This window comes from Coffea eugenioides, unplaced genomic scaffold (assembly GCF_003713205.1).
Source record: "Coffea eugenioides isolate CCC68of unplaced genomic scaffold, Ceug_1.0 ScVebR1_2638;HRSCAF=3704, whole genome shotgun sequence".
Lineage (NCBI taxonomy): Eukaryota > Viridiplantae > Streptophyta > Magnoliopsida > Gentianales > Rubiaceae > Coffea > Coffea eugenioides.
Window position 1 is genome coordinate 1 of NW_020863143.1, and position 22,159 is coordinate 22,159.

At 35.8% G+C, this 22,159-nt stretch overlaps 1 protein-coding gene and 1 pseudogene across 1 annotated transcript; both read left to right on the forward strand.

Moving 5' to 3' along the window:
- Window positions 1-4,319: 4,319 nt before the first annotated feature.
- Window positions 4,320-5,343, forward strand: LOC113757041 (annotated as a pseudogene).
- Window positions 5,344-8,926: 3,583 nt separating this feature from the next.
- On the forward strand, window positions 8,927-11,373 carry LOC113757042 (8-hydroxygeraniol dehydrogenase-like). The gene is made up of 5 exons (XM_027300454.1): window positions 8,927-9,126; window positions 9,232-9,345; window positions 9,939-10,452; window positions 10,585-10,738; window positions 10,840-11,373. Exons 1-5 carry the CDS (start codon window positions 9,038-9,040, stop codon window positions 11,040-11,042), a joined length of 1,074 nt encoding a protein of 357 aa, XP_027156255.1. The 5' UTR covers window positions 8,927-9,037; the 3' UTR covers window positions 11,043-11,373.
- Window positions 11,374-22,159: the final 10,786 nt, after the last annotated feature.

The following is a 22,159-nucleotide window of genomic DNA, read 5'->3' on the forward strand; positions in this document are numbered from 1 at the left end:
AAAAAACATGGAAGGAGATGGAAAGAAAATAGCGTCGCCATACACCTTGTATGCCAATGATAATCCTGAAAATATAATCACCCAGGTACAATTAAAAGAGGATAATTATGATGAATGGGCTAGAGCAATCCGAACTGCTCTCAGAGCCAAGAAGAAATTCGGATTCATTGATGGAACCATAGCACAGCCAGATGAAGATTCTGATGAATTAGAAGACTGGTGGACAGTGAATTCCATGCTCATATCGTGGATGATGAACACGATTGAGCCAATGGTGCGATCTACTTTGACACACAGGGAGATTGCAAAGAATTTGTGGGAAGACATTAAAGAATGTTTCTCAGTGACTGATGGTGCACGAGTGCAGCAACTGAAGACAGAGTTAGCAAATTGTAAACAGCAAGGACTCACCCTTATGAGTTACTATGCTAAATTGAAGCGATTGTGGGAAGAACTGGCGAATTATGATGTCTGCGTGCAAGTGTGGGGGTTGTACGTGTAATGTAGCAACTGAAATAACAAAGAAACGAGAAGAAGAAAAACTTCATCAATTTTTGATGGGGTTAGACGATGCATATAGAACAGTGAGATCAAACATTTTCAGCACCACTCCATTGCCTAGTGTGAGCAAGGCGTATTCCTTGATGTGCCAAGAAGAATGGGTTCGAAATATTTCCAAGGAAAAAGAGATCAACAACGAAGCGGCTAGCTTTGTGGTTCAGGCCAAAATAGGAATCAAGGATAGAAGTGCCGTTTGTAAACACTGCAATCGCGAAGGGCATGATGCTGAGGGATGTTTTCAGCTGATTGGATATCCCGATTGGTGGGGTGATCGACCTAAAATGTCTGGTTCGGGTCGAGGAAGACAGACTAGAGACAGAGGACGTGGCAAGATGTCAGGAAGAGGACGAAATGGGGCACGAGTTAATGCAGCTCTAGTAATTGAAGAATCCACTGCTATAACAAAGGATTTTGCTACTCCTAAAGGACTAACAAATGAATAATGGGCAGCAGTTATGAGTCTGTTGAACGCTTGCAACTCAGAATCAGGGAATAATGAGAAGATGACTGGTAAGGAAAACTTTATCTGGATAATTGATTCCGGCGCTACACAGCATATGACAGGAAATTCGAGCTGTCTATCTAGTTTGAACCAGATATTAGGCTGTCCAATTGGCTTGCCTAATGGAGAACAGATGCTGGCATTGCAAAAAGGATCGATTCGGATGGGACAAAATATTCAATTAGACAATGTTCTTCATGCTTCAGGATTACATTGCAATTTAATCTCAGTATCACAATTGGTTGATGACTCAAAATGTAATGTGTTGTTTACTGATAAGCTTTGTTTGATATAGGACCGCACTTCGAGGATGGTGATTGGAGCGGGTGAACGATGCAAGGGGCTTTATTACTTCAAGAAGGAGACGCCAGTCCAAGCACTTCAAACTCGGATGTTGGATTCATGTGATCTTTGGCATCGGAGAATGGAGCACCCGTCTTCAAAGGTCATAGGTTTAATTTCTGGAATTAAGATTCAATTAGGTTCAAATAAAACTTGTGATGCTTGTTTTAAAGCTAAGCAAACGAGAGAAGTATTTTGTTCCAGTGATATTAGAGCTAGTGAAACATTTGAATTGATTCATTGTGACTTGTGGGGACCATATCGAGTCTCTAGTTCTTGTAATGCATCTTATTTTCTTACGATTGTTGATGATTTTTCGAGATGTGTGTGGATATATTTGAAGATAGATAAAACTGAAGTTGGAAATATTTTGCCAAATTTTGTTGCTATGGTTCAACGACAATTTGATAAGAATGTTAAGATAGTTAGAAGTGATAATGGCAGTGAGTTCATTAGTTTGAAGGAATATTTTTTTGACAAAGGGATAATACATCAAACTTCATGTGTGGGAACGCTCCAACAGAATGGACGAGTGGAAAGAAAGCATCGACATATACTGAATGTGGCTAGAACTTTGCGATTTCAGGCCAACTTACCAATCAGATTTTGGGGAGAATGTGTGTTAACTGTTGGATATCTAATTAATTGTACCCCTTCTCAATTACTGGGAGGAAAAACACCTTATGAAATGCTATATGGTCACTTGCCTGATTATCGGTCAATTCGTACATTTGGTTGCTTGTGTTATGCAAAGAACTTGAATCGTGAGAAGGATAAATTTTTTCCTCGAAGCCGTAAATGTATCTTTGTGGGTTATCCGTTTGGACAGAAAGGTTGGCGGTTGTATGATTTAGAAACAAGAAAGTATTTTGTGTCTCGGGATGTTGTATTTTGTGAAGATGAGTTTCCATTTGCAGCTGACCACGCACCTGATCATGTTCAAACCTGTAAGCATAATTCAATATCATCTCAAATAGATGATTACCTTGAAGAAGAGGTAAGTGGTCAGACAAGAGACAAGGAAAAGGAGCAGCTTGATCATGTTCGTGAAACTCATGAGCATTTAGATTGTGTGCAGAATGACAATGCCGACGTAAGGGAGGGAGGTACAACAATTGAACCTCGAATGGAGAACGTAGAGACAGTAGAAGGTGTGACAGCACTTGGACGTGGACTTCGCTCCAAGAAAGTTTCTACAAGGCTGAAGGATTGTGTGACTTATGCAGTTCAAAGTGAAAGCCCCTCTGCAAGTTCAGCCAAACCATCATCATTCTCAGGTATGTCCTATGACTTAACTCAATATGTTGATTACACGAAATTCTCACCATGTCATCAAGCTTTCTTGGCAGCCATCACAACCAATATTAAGCCAAGATTTTATCATCAAGTAGTTAAAGTTGTCCGATGGAGAGAAGCTATGCAAAAAGAGATTGATGCACTCAAACAAAATGGCACATAGACTCTCGTTGACTTACCACCAGGGAAGAAAGCAATAGGAAGCAAATGGGTGTACAAAATTAAGTATAATTCTGATGGGACCATTGAAAGATACAAGGCACGATTGGTAATTCTTGGCAACAACCAAGTTGAAGGGATCGACTACAACGAAACCTTTGCACCAGTAGCAAAAATGGTTACGGTCTGCACATTTCTCTCTGTGGCAGCAGCTAAAGGATGGGGACTTCATCAAATGGATGTTCATAATACTTTTCTCCATGGAGACTTAGCCGAAGAGGTTTACATGAAGCTACCTCCTGGATTTCACACTGACCAGCCGGGGAAGGTGTGTCGCTTGAGAAAGTCACTTTACGGTTTACGACAAGCACCATGTTGTTGGTTTGCAAAATTGGCTGAAGCTCTAAAACGGTATGGTTTTCTTCAGTCACAGTCTGATTATTCCTTGTTTACTTTGATGCGAGATGGGATACAGTTGGCTGTGTTAGTGTATGTGGATGACCTTATTGTAACTGGAAACAAAACGCATTTGATCAATGAATTCAAATCATACTTGTGCCAGTGTTTTCACATGAAAGATTTAGGTGTTTTGAAGTATTTTTTGGGTGTTGAAGTAGCTCGAAATGCTGAAGGGATTTTCTTGTGTCAGCGAAAATATGCTTTAGATATCGTTCATGAAGCAGGATTGTTGGGTGCTAAACCTTCGAAGTTTCCTATGGAGCAAAATCATCATCTCGCTAAGGGTGATTTGCTGTAGGACCCTGAACAATACCGAAGGCTGGTGAGACGATTGATTTACTTGAGCTTAACTCGGCCTGAATTGTCCTATGGTGTGCATATTTTGGCACAATTTATGCAACAGCCACGGAAAGAGCATTGGGAGGCAGCCTTGCGCATAGTCCGATACTTGAAAGGTAGTCTAGGACAAGGCATTTTACTCAAAATTGATTGCAATCTTGAACTGAAAGCTTATTACGATTCGGATTGGGGAGGTTGTCCATTAACTCGGAGATCGCTTACAGGTTATTCCATCTTTCTTGGGAACTCTCCGATTTCATGGAAGACCAAGAAACAACATACGGTTTCTCGCTCCTCTGCTGAAGCAGAATATCGCTCTTTGGCTGCAACGGTTTGTGAATTGAAATGGCTAAAAGGTTTGTTATTGTCTTTGGGCGTGCATCATGATCAATCTGCTGGAGTATTTTGTGATAGCCAAGCCGCAATGCATATAGCTGCGAATCCTGTCTTTCATGAACGCACCAAACATATCGAAATTGATTGCCATTTTGTTCGTGATAAACTACAGAAAGGTATGATCAAAACAGTTTATGTTCGAAACCATGACCAATTAGCAGACATTCTAATCAAAGCTTTGGGTCGAGCTCAGTTTGAGTTTCTTCTTCGCAAATTGGGCGTTCGTGATCCTGACGCTCCAACTTGAGGGAGGGTATTATAGATAATGTATATCGTTGTAACTGAGTTCGTTATCAGTTTGAATTGGTAAATAGATATCCTTAGATATCCTTATCAGTTAGGTTTTATCCTTAGCTGTATTTGTATTCAAATAAGATCAGTAGCTATCAGTAGCGAGATGGGAGGTTTGTGCTGTAAGTATATATCCCTTGATGGATGCCTAATGAAAAATATCTTCTTCCTCTGAAATCTTTTTCATTAAGCTTGGGATCGTAATTCTGAAAACACGACTAGTATGTTAAGCAGCTTGTTAGTAATAACAAAACTCAGGTTTTGACGCAAAAAAAAGTCGTTAATTCACTCAGGATTTTCGGGTTCCATCCGTTATCAAGGCAGGTTTATTAAGCCAACCCTACAGCCAGTTGCCTTATTTCAATTGGGCCCCAATTGACACGTGAAAGATGTCCACGACCACGCTGAGTTGCCTTGTCAATACTTCTTCGGCCTACGGTGGAGAGGTCGTTCTACTTTCCACAGTAGAAGCAACCGGATGGCATTCTTGATACGGTCTCTGCAGTTCACCCTCTTGTGCCATTGCTCGATATAATCAAGCCTCACGAGAAACTTATCATGGTTGGTGTGCCAGAAAAGCCACTCGGAGTGCGGGCATCTCCCCTGCTTCAAGGCAATTGTCTAATATTACTTCCTTTCGATACCTTTTGTTTTTTTTTTTTCCACATAATTAAGTAGACATCAACCATGAAATCAAAACTGATATAGACACGAGAGTTGAATTACAGTGCATTGTCAGAATTTCTTATGTAAATGTACAACAAAATAATAATTGGGTATTTCTTTTATAAAAATAGGAAGGAAGCTGATAGGAGGCAGTAGCATTGGCGGGCTAAAGGAGACACAAGAGATGATAGATTTTGCAGCAAAGCACGGAGTAATACCAGAGATAGAGATCATCCCGATTGATTATGTGAACACTGCGATTGAGCGTTGAAAAAGCTGATGTTAAGTACAGATTCGTGATTGACGTTGAGAAAACCATGAAAGCTGCTTGAGGACTTCCAGAAACTGGTTTTTAACAGGATTATATTCTTAGTTTGGCTAATAAATGAGACTCCGTATGTATAGCGAGTTTTGGACATTTTGAACGCCTAAAATCCTATAACATTTCCATTTTTTAGATTTCATTTTCTTTAAATTTTAGTATAACAGAATACTGTGCAAACTCCTGCCTAGTTGTGCCTGCATTTGCAATTCAATTGCTACACATCTTAGTCTAAGAATTTATTTATTTATTTATTACAGATAACTAGTTGTGCTTCCAATAGCAAAATGGAATGTGTAAGTTGGAAAAGCCGTGTTTCCATAGTTCATGTAAACCAAGCAAATAATCTTCCTCTACAGTTAGAAGAACAGTAGAAGAACTAGTTTTATCATTTATGGTTATCCTAGTATATTTAGCAGTACATCATTTATTCTAACCAACTAACAAGATATCAAGATTGAAGATTAGATATAGAATAGAATAGAAATTATCGTGTCAACAAAAAATAAAAAAAAAGTTCGGTGAGTAGGCTGGCAACCTCCGCCACTTGTTCTTGAATCAGCAGTCCAAATTAAATTTGTGGCCAACTGAAAGTTTGTAACTAGGTCTGTTAATTGAGCCATATGAGTCGGACTTTCATAAATTCATATTCAACTCATTTAATATGGAACACTTTCGGATTTCGGGTCATGAATTTCAGGTTAATAAATGAGAAGATTATACTCAACTCACAAAATATTCGGATTTTGTGCCTTATTTGGACTTAATCCAAACTCACTTATTACTCCTCAATTTTCTCAATATAATTACTATATATTAAGTTATAAAACTAATTTAATATTCTCAGGATTACAATATTAAAACTAAACATGAACAAGTAATAACTCTTAAAAAGTACATAAACCAAAATTTTTTCAACAATATTTATATCTAATTCGTTCAAAACATTTGAAAAATAGTAATAAAACATGCAGTCATAAACCAATACATTTTCAAAGGTTGAAACTTCTTCATAGTTTTGTGACTTGAATTTAAGCATGCTTTGATGATTTGTATTTCTAGACAAAAAAAAAAAAAGTCAACCAATGTTAGGTCAATACAAAAATTTACTCAACTAATAAGAAAAGTTAGTTTCAGTCATGCATTATTAATATTGACTCTCAAAAAAGATAATAAAAGAGTCTTCATATGTAATTTTATATTTTGTAATTTGTATATATTTAGTATTTAGTAATATAATATCAAAATCTAAATATTGTATATATAGGTAATTAAATGGTCGGGCTTATATCGAGTTTGAATCTAATGAGACCCAAACTCAATTCATATTTAATTTAAGTCTATTTTTTAGATCTAAATTCAGACAGGCTCAATGAAAAATCGCGTTCATCTGACTTTTTTTTTTGAATCGATCGAACCGAACTCGAGCTAGCAGTGTCGCGTTCACAGTCCTATTTGTAACCAGAACAGAGCATGGCGATGTGTTGTCCTCATCCCCGTTGTTCTTCCTTCTATAGACAGACGACACGACTTTGCACCACATATTCATCGTCAAAAGGTTCTTCAACACACTTCAATCACAAATCGTTGTCACCTGTCACACTCCCAAACCGGACAATTCCTTGTGATCATTTGCCCAATGTTAGTTTGTTTACAAGTTGAAGAATTTTTGCTCGGCATCGAGGAGCCACTTTTGGGATCTTAACAACTCTTCCAATTCCCACCCCAACGCTTTGCCCTTGACAAAGTAGAGCCGTCCGAGAACAGCTGACTCTTTTTCTTGTGGAGGAGAGCCATGTATTAGTTTATCGGTACTTGTTTAATTAACGTTAACACGTAAGAAGAGGGTCATTTACGTTTCGAAGCAATAAACGATTAAGTATTGGTGCGATTTCGCTAGTCTCCCGAAATTTGGTAGAGAGAAATCATCCGTTCTACTACTAATCATAAGTTGATGACCATGATGAAGACAGCAAAAGCAAGAGAAAACAAAAATATCAAGTGCTAATCCATTTTGACGATATATTTTATCTTGCGTGTCCACGTGGTAGGAGATAGGCATGTTTTGCCTAGGATTTCGATATCGTTTATGTTTTCCATACGAGTAGTAGTTTATTCCTAAGGGATTCGATATCGTTTATGTTTTCCAACAATTGTTGCCTAAGAATGAACAACAATAGTAGTTTATTTTTTTTTTGTTATTGATACTACTAATAATTGATTAATCAATTTCTCTATTTTGTTATTATATATTTGAAAAGTTAAATTTCTTAAATGACATTGAATTCAACATTTGGGAAAAAAATCTTTTACTCACATACATTTTTTTTGTATAAAATATTGACCTACGAAATTAAGAAATAAACAAATTTTGACTAATCTAGTCTACTTATTTAAACAATTGTTTAAAGAAAAAAAGGAAGAATTTAAAAAGAAAATTAACAAATAGGATACATTAAAAGGGGTAAATTTTTTCAAGCATATCATTCAAGAGGGCAAAATGCCTATTATTATAGTTTAGGGGATAAACTGTAACTGGGTAAATAGTTTATAGGGATTTTTTGCATTTAACCCTTTATCAAACGATTATTACGAATCGGTTAGGAAATCACTGCTCCTAACATCACAGTGAAAGCAATCCCTTAGGAATCGGTTAAAGAAATATTTTTTTCTTTTTGTATTAAAAAAAGATTAATCTTTGCTATATTGATAATATATACTACATTAATGGGTATCATGTATACACCAGCAGATTTGAATTCATAATAATTCATCTTACATGCGACATGTATATAGTCTTGTAAGTACAAACATTGTGTGATACATTTCTAGTGTAAAAAGCATTAATTCAACTAAAAAATAGATATATAATGTGTCCATTTGGATAGGAGATTATTTGGAAAAGATTATCTAAAATAATATTATAGCACTTTTTGTGATATAATGTATGTGAGATAACAATGTATTCAAAAATTGTGTTTGTAATGCAATCAAAATAAATTTCGAAAAAAAAAAAAAATTTCGGCTGAACTTGACAACCAAACATACCCAACTTCGTTCTTAAAATTAGGCTTGGGAGTAGACGGTGTTATGTTCGATTCATTTGGTTGTCTGTTCGCTTTACTATTTGGTTTATAATTTTATTATATTATTGTATTAACTGAATGTGGAATATTTTAATTATATATATACTAACTTTTTTCATAAAACAACAATATAACGTGATTGTGCATCATATAAGGTAGCAAATGTAATAACGGAACAGAATTTACCGAATTGCTATGGCAAATTAAGCTGTCATTTGAGAATCGGGAAGAAGTTAGAAAACTGGAGATGTGATTCATGTGAAGCCGCCAGTCGCATCTGTGGTTCCGTGTACGCTTTTTGCATCAGCTGATTATCGTTTATATGCCATTTTATACAACAAAATTGGAACAATCACGACTCAAGAGTCAAATCATGAAACCTAAGCTCTGACGTTAGATTCTCTCTCTCCTACCTCACCAGCTACGTCACCCTCTGCCGCAAACTTCCGCCTATATGTATACATGCGGCCATTACCACGTTAAGCGAAGAACCTCGTCACTCCTTTCTCTAGTATTAGTGTATTACTGGCTGCGAGCCTACCGTCTATTGCTGCTTTCCTCGCTTCCTTTTTCGAACCAGTAAAAAAGGCTCAGCCCCGTTAATTCTGAAGTGAAGAAATGGCAAAAACAGAGCATCCAGTGAAGGCTGTTGGATGGGCTACTAGAGACCCATCTGGAGTGCTCTCTCCATTTAAGTTTTCAAGAAGGTATAGTCACGCATTTACATTTTTAACTGGTTTGATGGTTGTTTTTCCTTTTTTTGGGTGGGTTGGTGGGATTATGAAATTGTTGTTGTTTTTGTGATTTTGCAGGGCTACTGGTGAGCATGATATTCAATTCAAAGTGTTGTATTGTGGGATCTGTCATTCGGATCTTCATTTCTGCAAGAATGAATGGGGCTTCTCTCAGTACCCCATGGTACCAGGGTAAGTAAGAATTTATGAATCCCAAGCTTGATCAGCTCGTCGTACTTTTTAATTTTTTTGAAAACTTGGCTAGCAAAATTATGCTAATTTTGTTCAAATGCAAAAGATTACTTTGAAATCGACGCACTTCAGGGTAATTTTACGCCTGGTGTGTAAAGAAGGATGGAAAACTGGAAATGTTAGCAGTAACTGTTTCGTTGGATTGATAGTACTTTTGTATTTTATATGACCAAGTTTGAAGTTCTAGTATGACAAATTAATTATGATTTCTTGATTTAATGGTGTTGTATGGATAGATTTGGATTAAGCGGACATTAAGACAAATAAGATTTCCCTCCTTGTTAAAGACAATAACAATGTTAATCATACTGACAAAATAATGAAAAAAAAGGAGGAGGAATATTTCGCTTGTTCTTATACGACGTAGATTGATGATTCAAAACACCAACTTTTTGGGAGATAAAACAAATATTGAAGAAGTTGGATTGTTATCGCTTTTCTTTCAGCCATGATTCGTGAAGAATAAGTAAGGATCCTTTTAGTTTTGTTTTAACAATTGGCAAGGTGCTGACAACTACAATTCATCAATACAGGCATGAAATTGTGGGTGTAGCAACTGAAGTTGGTAGTAAGGTCGAGAAAGTCAAGGTTGGGGACAAGGTTGGTGTCGGTTGCCTAGTAGGATCATGTCGCGGCTGTGATATGTGTTCCCAAGATCTTGAGAACTACTGCCCGAAACAGATACTAACATACAGCGCCATTGACACGGATGGAACACTCACCCAAGGAGGCTATTCTAATATCATGGTAGCTGATGAGCACTTTGTTGTTCGCTGGCCGGAGAATCTGCCGATGGATATCGGTGCACCCCTCCTATGTGCTGGGATCACTACTTATAGCCCCTTGAGATATTTTGGACTTGACAAACCTGGCGTACATGTCGGTATTGTTGGCTTGGGCGGGCTTGGGCATGTTGGCGTGAAATTCGCGAAGGCTTTTGGTGCAAAGGTGACTGTGATCAGTACCTCCGAGGGTAAAAGGCAGGAAGCCATAGGAAAACTTGGTGCAGATGGTTTCTTAAACAGCCGTGATCCTGAGCAGCTGCAGGTAATTAATGTTCTATTGGAGTTGTCTTGGTTCCGAGATTAGTCACCGATTGATATTATAGGTTTTGCTAGTTGCAACAAAACAATGTTTACTGATTCAAATTGTACTTGGTCTGTTTAATTGAATGAGCAGGCTGCGGCAGGTACCATGGATGGTATTATAGATACTGTTTCTGCTGTTCACCCCATTGTCCCATTGATCAATTTGTTGAAGCCTCATGGGAAGATTGTCATGGTTGGGGTACCCGAAAAACCACTTGAATTTGGCACATTTCCCCTTATAGCGGGTAAGCATTGCATTTCTCCCTTTGTTTTTCCCCTTTTTGTTGGCCTAGCATTTTCTGGTCGTAATACCTGTGCCTAACTTGCAAACTTGATGAATTTACAGGCAGGAAGACCATGTCTGGGAGTGCCATCGGTGGCTTAAAGGAAACTCAAGAAATGATCGATTTTGCCGCAAAGCACAATGTCTTACCAGATGTGGAGATCGTCCCGGTGGACTATGTCAACACCGCAATGGAGCGCCTGTTGAAAGCTGATGTCAAGTACCGATTCGTGATTGACATTGGAAACACATTGAAATCTGATTAAATCGTGCAGCCCATGCTCTCGAAAATGTAGCTTATACAAGAAAAGACCTAAAAATATCCTTTCCCTATTAGAATTTTTGTCCAGCTGTTATGGGATTGGATTTTTACTATTAATGAAATATATTACCATCTGTAGTGAGTAGTAGTTTTAGTTTGATACTTGATACGAGTCTCAATTGTAACAGCCTTGGAACTTGTTGCCGTCTTTCAATGTAACGGCCGTCCCTGTCACGGAGATGCTATTACTTTGAAGTTAGTCGATTATTATTACTTGTATCGCCCTTTAACATTCCTATCTTCCAAATAAATATCGGGAGAGGGCAGTTGAAATTTGATACGATTTGGTCTGGTTGTACTTTTTATATTATTTAGTATATAATTAAATTATATTATTGTATTTGAAATAAAAGTAAAATCGTGTATATGAATAAAATATTTGACTTATGTTCAATACAATATTTTGATGTATTTATACATAAAAGAATTTAAACATGTACAACAATAAGAAATAATCGCACAGAACGGAATTATATTCGATCCTAATCCATGTATCCGCTCATACTTGCCCTCATCTCTACTGTCCTTATCTTCCAAATAAATATTCGCTTGTACTTCCCCTTGTCAATAGAGTCTGTTCTTGAGCCCATAAAACAATGATTGTGACTTGTCTAAAGATAATTCTTGCTGGAATACTTACAGTAGATATTGATATGATGTACAGCCATTTCGTTTTTAATTTTCAAGAAAAACTCTCTTGTCATATATGGTTGTAACTTCTTAAGTGAGTATTTTCGTACGAGAAGAAAAGGTAATAAATTTGTAATTAATGTTGACGAATGCATAATTCTAAAGGCCTGTTTGGCGTTGCAGTGATTTTAATAAAATAGCACTTTTAGATGCTAAAAGTATTTTTAAGGTGAACATTATTCTATAAAATTAGGAGTGAAACTTTTTGTATTAAAAGTATTTTTAGCAAAAGTTCAAATTTAGTGTTTTTAGAATAACTTTTGTGTTTGGAAAAAATAAAATATTAATTTAATCACTTTATGCTATATTATGAACTAAATAAAGAGATAAATATATTTAAAAAAATTTCAAATTATATATTATCTAATACCATAAGTACTTATTGAAAGATTATTTAAATAATATACTTAAGGAATTAAAAGCACTTAAGTACTTAATAAGTGTTTTTATTAAAAACTCTATTAGATAAAGTATTTTTTTTTCAATAAGTTAAAACAGGGCTTTCTCTAAACATTGAGACCGTGTTTAAGGGATAATTTCAAAAACCTCTCCTGAGGTTTCTGACAATTTCACTCATCTCCCCTGAAGTTTGTAAAATTATACAAACCTCCTTGAGGTTAAGATTTTCATAACAAAGTTAGTCCAATTATAAAAAGTAACATTAAAAAAGTATTTTAATGAAAGAGATGAAACTTTTATTTTATAAATACCCTTTATGCATCTATATAAGTAGTATTAGTAAATAAAAATAAAAATAATTAATACACACGTTTAACCATTCAAAAAGTTCATATTTAATAAATTAGACAACATAAATAAATAACAAAACTACACTAACGATTATAAGATTCAGCAAAATAGACTAGTCATCTCTTTTAATATGATGTTTATTATAATTCTTGTGATTTTGAATAGAAAAATTTTCAAAATTTGCCTTTTTTCCCTCCTTTTCCCCTTATTTCCATGAAATTACTCTACAATTGTCTCTTTTATTTCCATTAAATTTCTTTACAATTATCACAGTTTTAAGAGTTTCAAAGAAAATTAAAAGGAAGGAAAATAAATACGAATTCTGAAAAAATTTTTGTTCAAAATCATGAGAATTATAACAAACATCATGTTAAAAGAGATGACTAATCTATTTTGCTGAATCTCGTAATCATTGGTGTAGTTTTGTTGTTTATTTATATTGTCTAATTTATTAAATGTGAACTTTTTGAGTGATTAAATATATGTATTAATTGTTTCTAACTTTTATTATTTTTATTCTTTTACTAATACGACTTATATAAATGCGTAAGGGATATTTATGAAATAAAAGTTTCATCTTTCTCCTTAAAGTACTTTTTAATGTTACTTTTTTCTAATTGGACTAACTTTGTTATCAAAACCTTAACCTCAAGGGATATTTGTGTAATTTTACAAATTTCATGGGAGGCTAGTGAAATTGTCAGAATAATTTTAATTATTCTTGATTGTGACACAAAAAATGTCACTAAAAAAATTGGATGATATTACTATAAAAAAATATTACTAGTTTAACGTTTGATGTAGATAGATATTACAGATAACATTGATAGTTCTTCTATACTTCTAATGAAATATTAGAGAAATGAATAAGAAGGAAAAAGGGAAAAATTATAAAATCCATCTTTTGTATAAAACATGACAACAAGGGAGTTTTATTAAAATATTAAGGTTCGTATTGCCATTTTAAAGGGACAAGGGAGGTAGATATAATTTCTGAAACCTTAAGGGAGTCAAATGAAATTATTAAAAATCTCAAGGAAGGTTTCTGAAATTGTCCCAATCAAATTTGTACTAGGACACATAACCAAATAAACTAATAATGCTTTGTTTAAAATATTCTAACACTATGGATTACCCGTTGTTTTCTAGTTTACTGCTTTTGTCATGAATTCTTCTGTTTTATGGTTAAGTAGAAGTGTTACAAACTATGTTTTGCCTATGTGACCAGCATATTGCTATGATATGGTAGTGGCGTCCCGGGATCTAGTCATAAGCAGTAATTGGTAACTCGTCTGAGATGAATGGAGATTGTCTTCCGATGCTTTGACGCACCTCAAACTATTATATTAGGAAAAATATATAACATCGTCCCAGCAGATTCAGCGAACTCATCTTCATATTGATTCGCGAATGCCACTGGACGAAATTATTAGCACAAAAGCCATCTACTCTCTGTTGTCTGCCAATGAAACAAGATATTAGTAACTTGTCTAACCTTGATGCTCGGCATACGTACACTAGATATTAGTATATTATATACTTCAAATCTTTTAATTTTTTCTGAAATGTACAAGTTTTTACATTCCTTTTGTTGTTGTATATAACTGTTGTTTCAACATGTATTAATTTTTTTTTTTTGGTTTTCTGGGCATTGTATCTCTTAGGTATTGCATTTTTATTGGGAATCTTAATGTTATGTATTATTTACGTATAAAGCAAATAGATAATGGGAGAAGAGGAATAAAATAAATAATAAAAATACTATTAACAAGACTCAACTCTTCACCTTCATAAACTCAACAAAATAAATAGATATCCTATGCATAGTAAACATGGCTTAATAAATAAGAAACAATTACTACAGCAAAATTACATAATATTAGATCCAAATTAGTAAATAAGAAAACTTCAGAAAACTTAACATGATCCAAAAAAACTGCTAAACAATAATATAAAAAACTTCTCAATTATTACTTTTGATTTAATATGTCAACGTTTTCAAAACGTGCTTATACTTTCTTTTTTTTTTTTTCCGAAACATTAGATAATTTCATTGATATGTTGTAAACTATATAATTGTTGAGCAAAGGCCCAAATTGACTTTACAAGTGCATCTTGGCACTGGGAGTGTAGCCACCCTTCATCAAAAGAAATGCTTAATACATGCATGCTAACTAAATCAACCCTTTCGCCCGTTAAGTTAGTGGACAAAATGAATGAGCATTCCATAAACATTGAGCACAAATTTCTGATGTCCTCCAAGTGAGAGTGCATTGCCATGTCTTTGGAATTAATGGTTTGGATCATTTTCAGCAACTGTTTCTGTTTAATCTTGATCCGAATCTTCTTCCATTCCTTCTCTCTTGCCTTACATAATGCTAACTTAACAGCCACTCCTTGGTTCCTGAGTTTGTTACCATCAGTATCTCCTTTGAATGCCCATTGAGCAAGAATTCATGTCTTTGAATGCCCCTTGAGCAAGAATTTGTTTGTTATACAAGGATTTTGAATTTGTCTGGAGCAAAATGTAACAACCTGAGTAGTTCCCCTCTTTCAATGTGACAGGCGACCTTCACGTACAAGCACTTTTAAAGATTGGGGGCTTAGGATCGTGAACTCAGAGTTCTAAATAAAAATTGTTCATCTGATCAATTAGTGAATATTTCCTATAACCTTTTTAACATTCCCTTTTCTATCGTATGTACTTGGATTGAAAATTTTCCTCGTTTTTCAATTCTTTATATTTCACTGACATTGCGTTTCTTTGGTGTTGCATGGATTCTGGATTTGTCAAGAAACAAAACTTAAGTTTGTTCTGAAAGCTTGCAGGGTTTTGGATTTTCTTTTCAAAACTTATTTATGTTTGAAGGTTTGAAAATAAAGTAACTGATATAATTACCTATGTAAATTTGTAGTATATAAGAAGGACAATGGTAAAACTTGGTACTAGCACTTTCCGAGAGTGCTGTCCTTTATCCATAATTTAATATTCAACATTATTTCTTAAACGTCATCAGATAAGTCATTAATGGCATATTTCGACCAAAAAACAAGTTTATTTTACAAAAGAAAATGAAAAAAAAGAAGAAAAATAATAAGAGGCGGCTAAATTCATTTTCAGACAAGTCACCAGTCCGCCGTCTGGATCACCCGGAAGACCACAGGCAACAACATCAATCGACATGAAGAGATGTGTCATCATCCATGCAGATGTAAACATCAAACATTATAAAAAGTTGAATCTTAGAAACAAACTAGTCACAATTCAGAAGTCACCATACATTATCAAGCACTTAAATTACAAATGCATAAATTCAAGTAGACACAAACTTCAAAGGTTAATTATTTAAATAAACACACTTAACTAGTATCAAAAAAAAAAATACCAAAGTAGCTACCAAATTGCTTATAATATATAACAAGGAATAGCATCAATAATTAGAAACAAAATAACAAATAAAATGATATTATTCATCAAAGTTAATATCATCCATGTCATCATCTTCATCCAGTGTATATACACTAGGTAATTTTCTTCCAAAAGTTGATAATGGTTCCAGAATTTCCATCACATCACAGGCTCCAATCTACTGGTAACAATCTTTTTTTCTTTACCTTTCTTACTTAACCATTTATTTATATTTCAAATAAATTAATATCAAATTCACCCAATATCTCAATATAATAGATAGTAAATTAGTAATAAAGTTGAATATTAAAAAGTTAAAAACTTAATTGATTAAGTTAAATCTTTTTTTTCTTTTATAAAGACAATTTGTGGGGCGTACGCTTTTAACACTCCACTTCAGAGGCGCGTCCAAACCCCTAGGCGTACGCCCTGGTCTCTTAGACGCATGCTCTAGAATACTATCGTCTTATGCGATCGCCCAAGGGCGGTATTGGAACCCTTCGCTCTGGGACTCGCCCCACGAATGTCTTTTAAAACATTGGGTTGGAGTCAGCAACTGCACTAAAGATTGGTTGTACTTGTAGGCTCTAGTTATGAGGTCTGCTGTACTCATTATGCTAATTACTTACTCCCTCCCTTTTTTTATAACTGACGTTTAAGAAATAATGTTCCCTGTTGCTAACGAGTGGTGTTTGGGGCAGGGAGGAGGTGAACCTTCCTTTGTACGCAAGCGTGATTGTAATTCATCAATTTGAAGAAGCTTATTTAAATTAATCTACAAGCTCTGGAGGAGTTGGGTAGTTAATTGGATTGCAATTCTTTCCTTTCTATTTACTTATTGTTACGTTTGTGATCTGTACATTGTTTATCTCTTCCACTTGTTGGTCTTTGATCCTTACAATTGGTATCAGAGCAATCAAAATGGATAATACTTTTGATGTTTACAAAATAAATGGATAATACTAATATCTTTTCTAGAAATACCTTCAGTTATGCAGCAATCAAAATGGATGCTTTGTGAAAGGGGGAGTTTATTCTGAGATTATATGTTTGTTTCTTAAATTTTTCTGAGGCAATAGGTGAGGGAGAGCTTATACTCATATGCACAATCTTTTTCTTTCCTTTATCCATTGTTTTGTCATCATCAAAAAGGGGGAGAATATTGATCCTGGTTCCTAACTTTTGATATTTACAAAACAAATGGATTATACTAATATATTTTCCAGAGATACCTTCAGTAATGCAGCGATCAGACTCAAAGATCAAATGCAATTGAAAGGGACAAAGGCTGCTGAAAGCTGTCGGACGCTTGGATCGGACGTCCGATAATCATTGCGTAACTTCGGACGCATGAAGAACCCCACCACCGGACGTCCGAAGGAAATAAGACATTTCTCAAATCTCTTTGTTTGCTGTCGGACGCACAAAGAGTTTGCACCGGACGTCCGAAAGAATTGAAGAAAATCTCTTAAACTCACTGCCTGCTATCGGACGCAAAAAAACAGGACTGTCGGACGCAAAAAACAGGACTATCGGACGTCCGACACTCCAACGGCTAGTTGACTCTTCATCTACTTTCTATCCGTTGGAAACATTAATGAGGCACTTTTTTGGTCCTATATAAATAGTGGTTGGTCAGATACTTTAAACCACTTTTGCACACTGAAGATAAAAAATATGTAGAGTGATTTTAGTGAGAAAATACTCTTCAAAGAAGATTTCTAGTCTTAGTGGTGTGAGGTTCATTGTAAACTTTTCACTTGTAAGTGAATACTTCATGAGTGTAGCTCTGTGAGGGTTGTCTTGAGGGATAGTAAAATTTCCTGGCTAGACCGAGTGGTGTTTGGGGCAGGGAGGAGGTGAACCTTCCTTTGTACGCAAGCGTGATTGTAATTCATCAATTTGAAGAAGCTTATTTAAATTAATCTACAAGCTCTGGAGGAGTTGGGTAGTTAATTGGATTGCAATTCTTTCCTTTCTATTTACTTATTGTTACGTTTGTGATCTGTACATTGTTTATCTCTTCCACTTGGTGGTCTTTGATCCTTACAATTGGTATCAGAGCAATCAAAATGGATAATACTTTTGATGTTTACAAAACAAATGGATAATACTAATATCTTTTCTAGAAATACCTTCAGTTATGCAGCAATCAAAATGGATGCTTTGTGAAAGGGGGAGTTTATTCTGAGATTATATGTTTGTTTCTTAAATTTTTCTGAGGCAATAGGTGAGGGAGAGCTTATACTCATATGCACAATCTTTTTCTTTCCTTTATCCATTGTTTTGTCATCATCAAAAAGGGGGAGAATATTGATCCTGGTTCCTAACTTTTGATATTTACAAAACAAATGGATTATACTAATATATTTTCCAGAGATACCTTCAGTAATGCAGCGATCAGACTCAAAGATCAAATGCAATTGAAAGGGACAAAGGCTGCTGAAAGCTGTCGGACGCTTGGATCGGACGTCCGATAATCATTGCGTAACTTCGGACGCATGAAAAACCCCACCACCGGACGTCCGAAGGAAATAAGACATTTCTCAAATCTCTTTGTTTGCTGTCGGACGCACAAAGAGTTTGCACTTGACGTCCGAAAGAATTGAAGAAAATCTCTTAAACTCACTGCCTGCTATCGGACGCAAAAAAACAGGACTGTCGGACGCAAAAAACAGGACTATCGGACGTCCGACACTCCAACGGCTAGTTGACTCTTCATCTACTTTCTATCCGTTGGAAACATTAATGAGGCACTTTTTTGGTCCTATATAAATAGTGGTTGGTCAGATACTTTAAACCACTTTTGCACACTGAAGATAAAAAATATGTAGAGTGATTTTAGTGAGAAAATACTCTTCAAAGAAGATTTCTAGTCTTAGTGGTGTGAGGTTCATTGTAAACTTTTCACTTGTAAGTGAATACTTCATGAGTGTAGCTCTGTGAGGGTTGTCTTGAGGGATAGTAAAATTTCCTGGCTAGACCGAGTGGTGTTCGGGGCAGGGAGGAGGTGAACCTTCCTTTGTACGCAAGCGTGATTGTAATTCATCAATTTGAAGAAGCTTATTTAAATTAATCTACAAGCTCTGGAGGAGCTGGGTAGTTAATTGGATTGCAATTCTTTCCTTTCTATTTACTTATTGTTACGTTTGTGATCTGTACATTGTTTATCTCTTCCACTTGGTGGTCTTCGATCCTTACAATTGGTATCAGAGCAATCAAAATGGATAATACTTTTGATGTTTACAAAACAAATGGATAATACTAATATCTTTTCTAGAAATACCTTCAGTTTGGCAGCAATCAAAATGGATGCTTTGTGAAAGGGGGAGTTTATTCTGAGATTATATGTTTGTTTCTTAAATTTTTCTGAGGCAATAGGTGAGGGGGAGCTTATACTCATATGCACAATCTTTTTCTTTCCTTTATCCATTGTTTTGTCATCATCAAAAAGGGGGAGAATATTGATCCTGGTTCCTAACTTTTGATGTTTACAAAACAAATGGACAATACTAATATCTTTCCCAGAGAGACCTTCAGCAATGCAGCGATCAGACTCAAAGATCAAATGCAATTGAAAGGGACAAAGGCTGCTGAAAGCTGTCGGACGCTTGGATCGGACGTCCGATAATCATTGCGTAACTTCGGACGCATGAAGAACCCCACCACCGGACGTCCGAAGGAAATAAGACATTTCTCAAATCTCTTTGTTTGCTGTCGGACGCACAAAGAGTTTGCACCGGACGTCCGAAAGAATTGAAGAAAATCTCTTAAACTCACTGCCTGCTATCGGACGCAAAAAAACAGGACTGTCGGACGCAAAAAACAGGACTATCGGACGTCCGACACTCCAACGGCTAGTTGACTCTTCATCTACTTTCTATCCGTTGGAAACATTACTGAGGCACTTTTTTCGTCCTATATAAATAGTGGTTGGTCAGATACTTTAAACCACTTTTGCACACTGAAGATAAAAAATATGTAGAGTGATTTTAGTGAGAAAATACTCTTCAAAGAAGATTTCTAGTCTTAGTGGTGTGAGGTTCATTGTAAACTTTTCGCTTGTAAGTGAATACTTCATGAGTGTAGCTCTGTGAGGGTTGTCTTGAGGGATAGTAAAATTTCCTGGCTAGACCGAGTGGTGTTCGGGGCAGGGAGGAGGTGAACCTTCCTTTGTACGCAAGCGTAATTGTAATTCATCAATTTGAAGAAGCTTATTTAAATTAATCTACAAGCTCTGGAGGAGCTGGGTAGTTAATTGGATTGCAATTCTTTCCTTTCTATTTACTTATTGTTACGTTTGTGATCTGTACATTGTTTATCTCTTCCACTTGGTGGTCTTCGATCCTTACAGTTGGTATCAGAGCAATCAAAATGGATAATACTTTTGATGTTTACAAAACAAATGGATAATACTAATATCTTTTCTAGAAATACCTTCAGTTATGCAGCAATCAAAATGGATGCTTTGTGAAAGGGGGAGTTTATTCTGAGATTATATGTTTGTTTCTTAAATTTTTCTGAGGCAATAGGTGAGGGAGAGCTTATACTCATATGCACAATCTTTTTCTTTCCTTTATCCATTGTTTTGTCATCATCAAAAAGGGGGAGAATATTGATCCTGGTTCCTAACTTTTGATATTTACAAAACAAATGGATTATACTAATATCTTTTCCAGAGATACCTTCAGTAATGCAGCGATCAGACTCAAAGATCAAATGCAATTGAAAGGGACAAAGGCTGCTGAAAGCTGTCGGACGCTTGGTTCGGTCGTCCGATAATCATTGCGTAACTTCGGACGCATGAAAAACCCCACCACCGGACGTCCGAAGGAAATAAGACATTTCTCAAATCTCTTTGTTTGCTGTCGGACGCACAAAGAGTTTGCACCGGACGTCCGAAAGAATTGAAGAAAATCTCTTAAACTCACTGCCTGCTATCAGACGCAAAAAAACAGGACTGTCGGACGCAAAAAACAGGACTATCGGACGTCCGACACTCCAACGGCTAGTTGACTCTTCCATCTACTTCTGATCCGTTGGAAAACACTTAATGAGTGCAGCTTTTTTTGGTCCTATATAAATAGTCGGTTGGTCAGATACTTTAAAGCCACTTTTGCACACTGACAGATTAAAACAAATTGTAGAGGGATTTTAGTGAGAAAATACTCTTCAAGAAATTTTCTGTCTTAGTGGTGTGGAGGTTCATTGTAAACTTTTCACTTGTAAGTTGAATACTTCAGAGTGTAGTCTGTGAAGGGTTTTGTCTTGAAGGGATAGTAAATTTCCTGCTAGACCGAGTGGTTGTTTTTGGGGCAGGGAGGAGGTAAACCTTCCTTTGACGCAAGCGTGATGTAATTCACAATTTGAAGAAGCTTATTTTAAATTAATCTACAAGCTCCGGAGGAGCTGGGTAGTAATTGGATTGCAAGTTCTTTCCTTTTCTTATTTACTTATTGTTACGTTTGTGACTGTACATTGTTTTATTCTCTTCCACTTGGTGTCTTTGATCCTTACAATTGGGTATCAAGAGCAATCCAACATGGATAATACTTTTGATGTTTACAAAATAAATGGATATACTATATCTTTTTCTAGAAAATACTTCAGGTTATGCAGCAATCAAAATGGATGCTTTTTGAAAGGGGAGTATTTATGAGATTATTATGTTTGTTTTCTTAAAATTTTTCTTCTGAGGCAATAGGTAGGGAGAGGCTTATACTCAGTATGCCAAATCTTTTTCTTTCCCTTACCATGTTTGTCATCATTCAAAAAAAGGGGGAGAATATTGATCCCGGGTCCTAACTTTTGATATTTTACAAAACAAATTGGATTATACTATATATTTCAAAGAGAATAAACCTTCAGTAAGCAGCGATAGACTCAAAGATCAAATGCAAGAAAGGGACAAAGGCTGCTGAAAGCTGTCGGACGCTTGGATCGGACGTCCGATAATCATTGCGTAACTTCGGACGCATGAAGAACCCCACCACCGGACGTCCGAAGGAAATAAGACATTTCTCAAATCTCTTTGTTTGTTGTCAGACGCACAAAGAGTTTGCACCGGACGTCCGAAAGAATTGAAGAAAATCTCTTAAACTCACTGCCTGCTATCGGACGCAAAAAAACAGGACTGTCGGACGCAAAAAACAGGACTATCGGACGTCCGACACTCCAACGGCTAGTTGACTCTTCATCTACTTTCTATCCGT

Coding starts and splice junctions, on each gene's coding strand:
- LOC113757042 (XM_027300454.1), top strand. CDS start 9,038: ATGGCAAAAACAGAGCATCCAGTGAAGGCTGTTGGATGGGCTACTAGA. Junction 9,127..9,231: donor CCATTTAAGTTTTCAAGAAG/GTATAGTCACGC, acceptor GTGATTTTGCAG/GGCTACTGGTGAGCATGATA. Junction 9,346..9,938: donor CAGTACCCCATGGTACCAGG/GTAAGTAAGAAT, acceptor TCATCAATACAG/GCATGAAATTGTGGGTGTAG.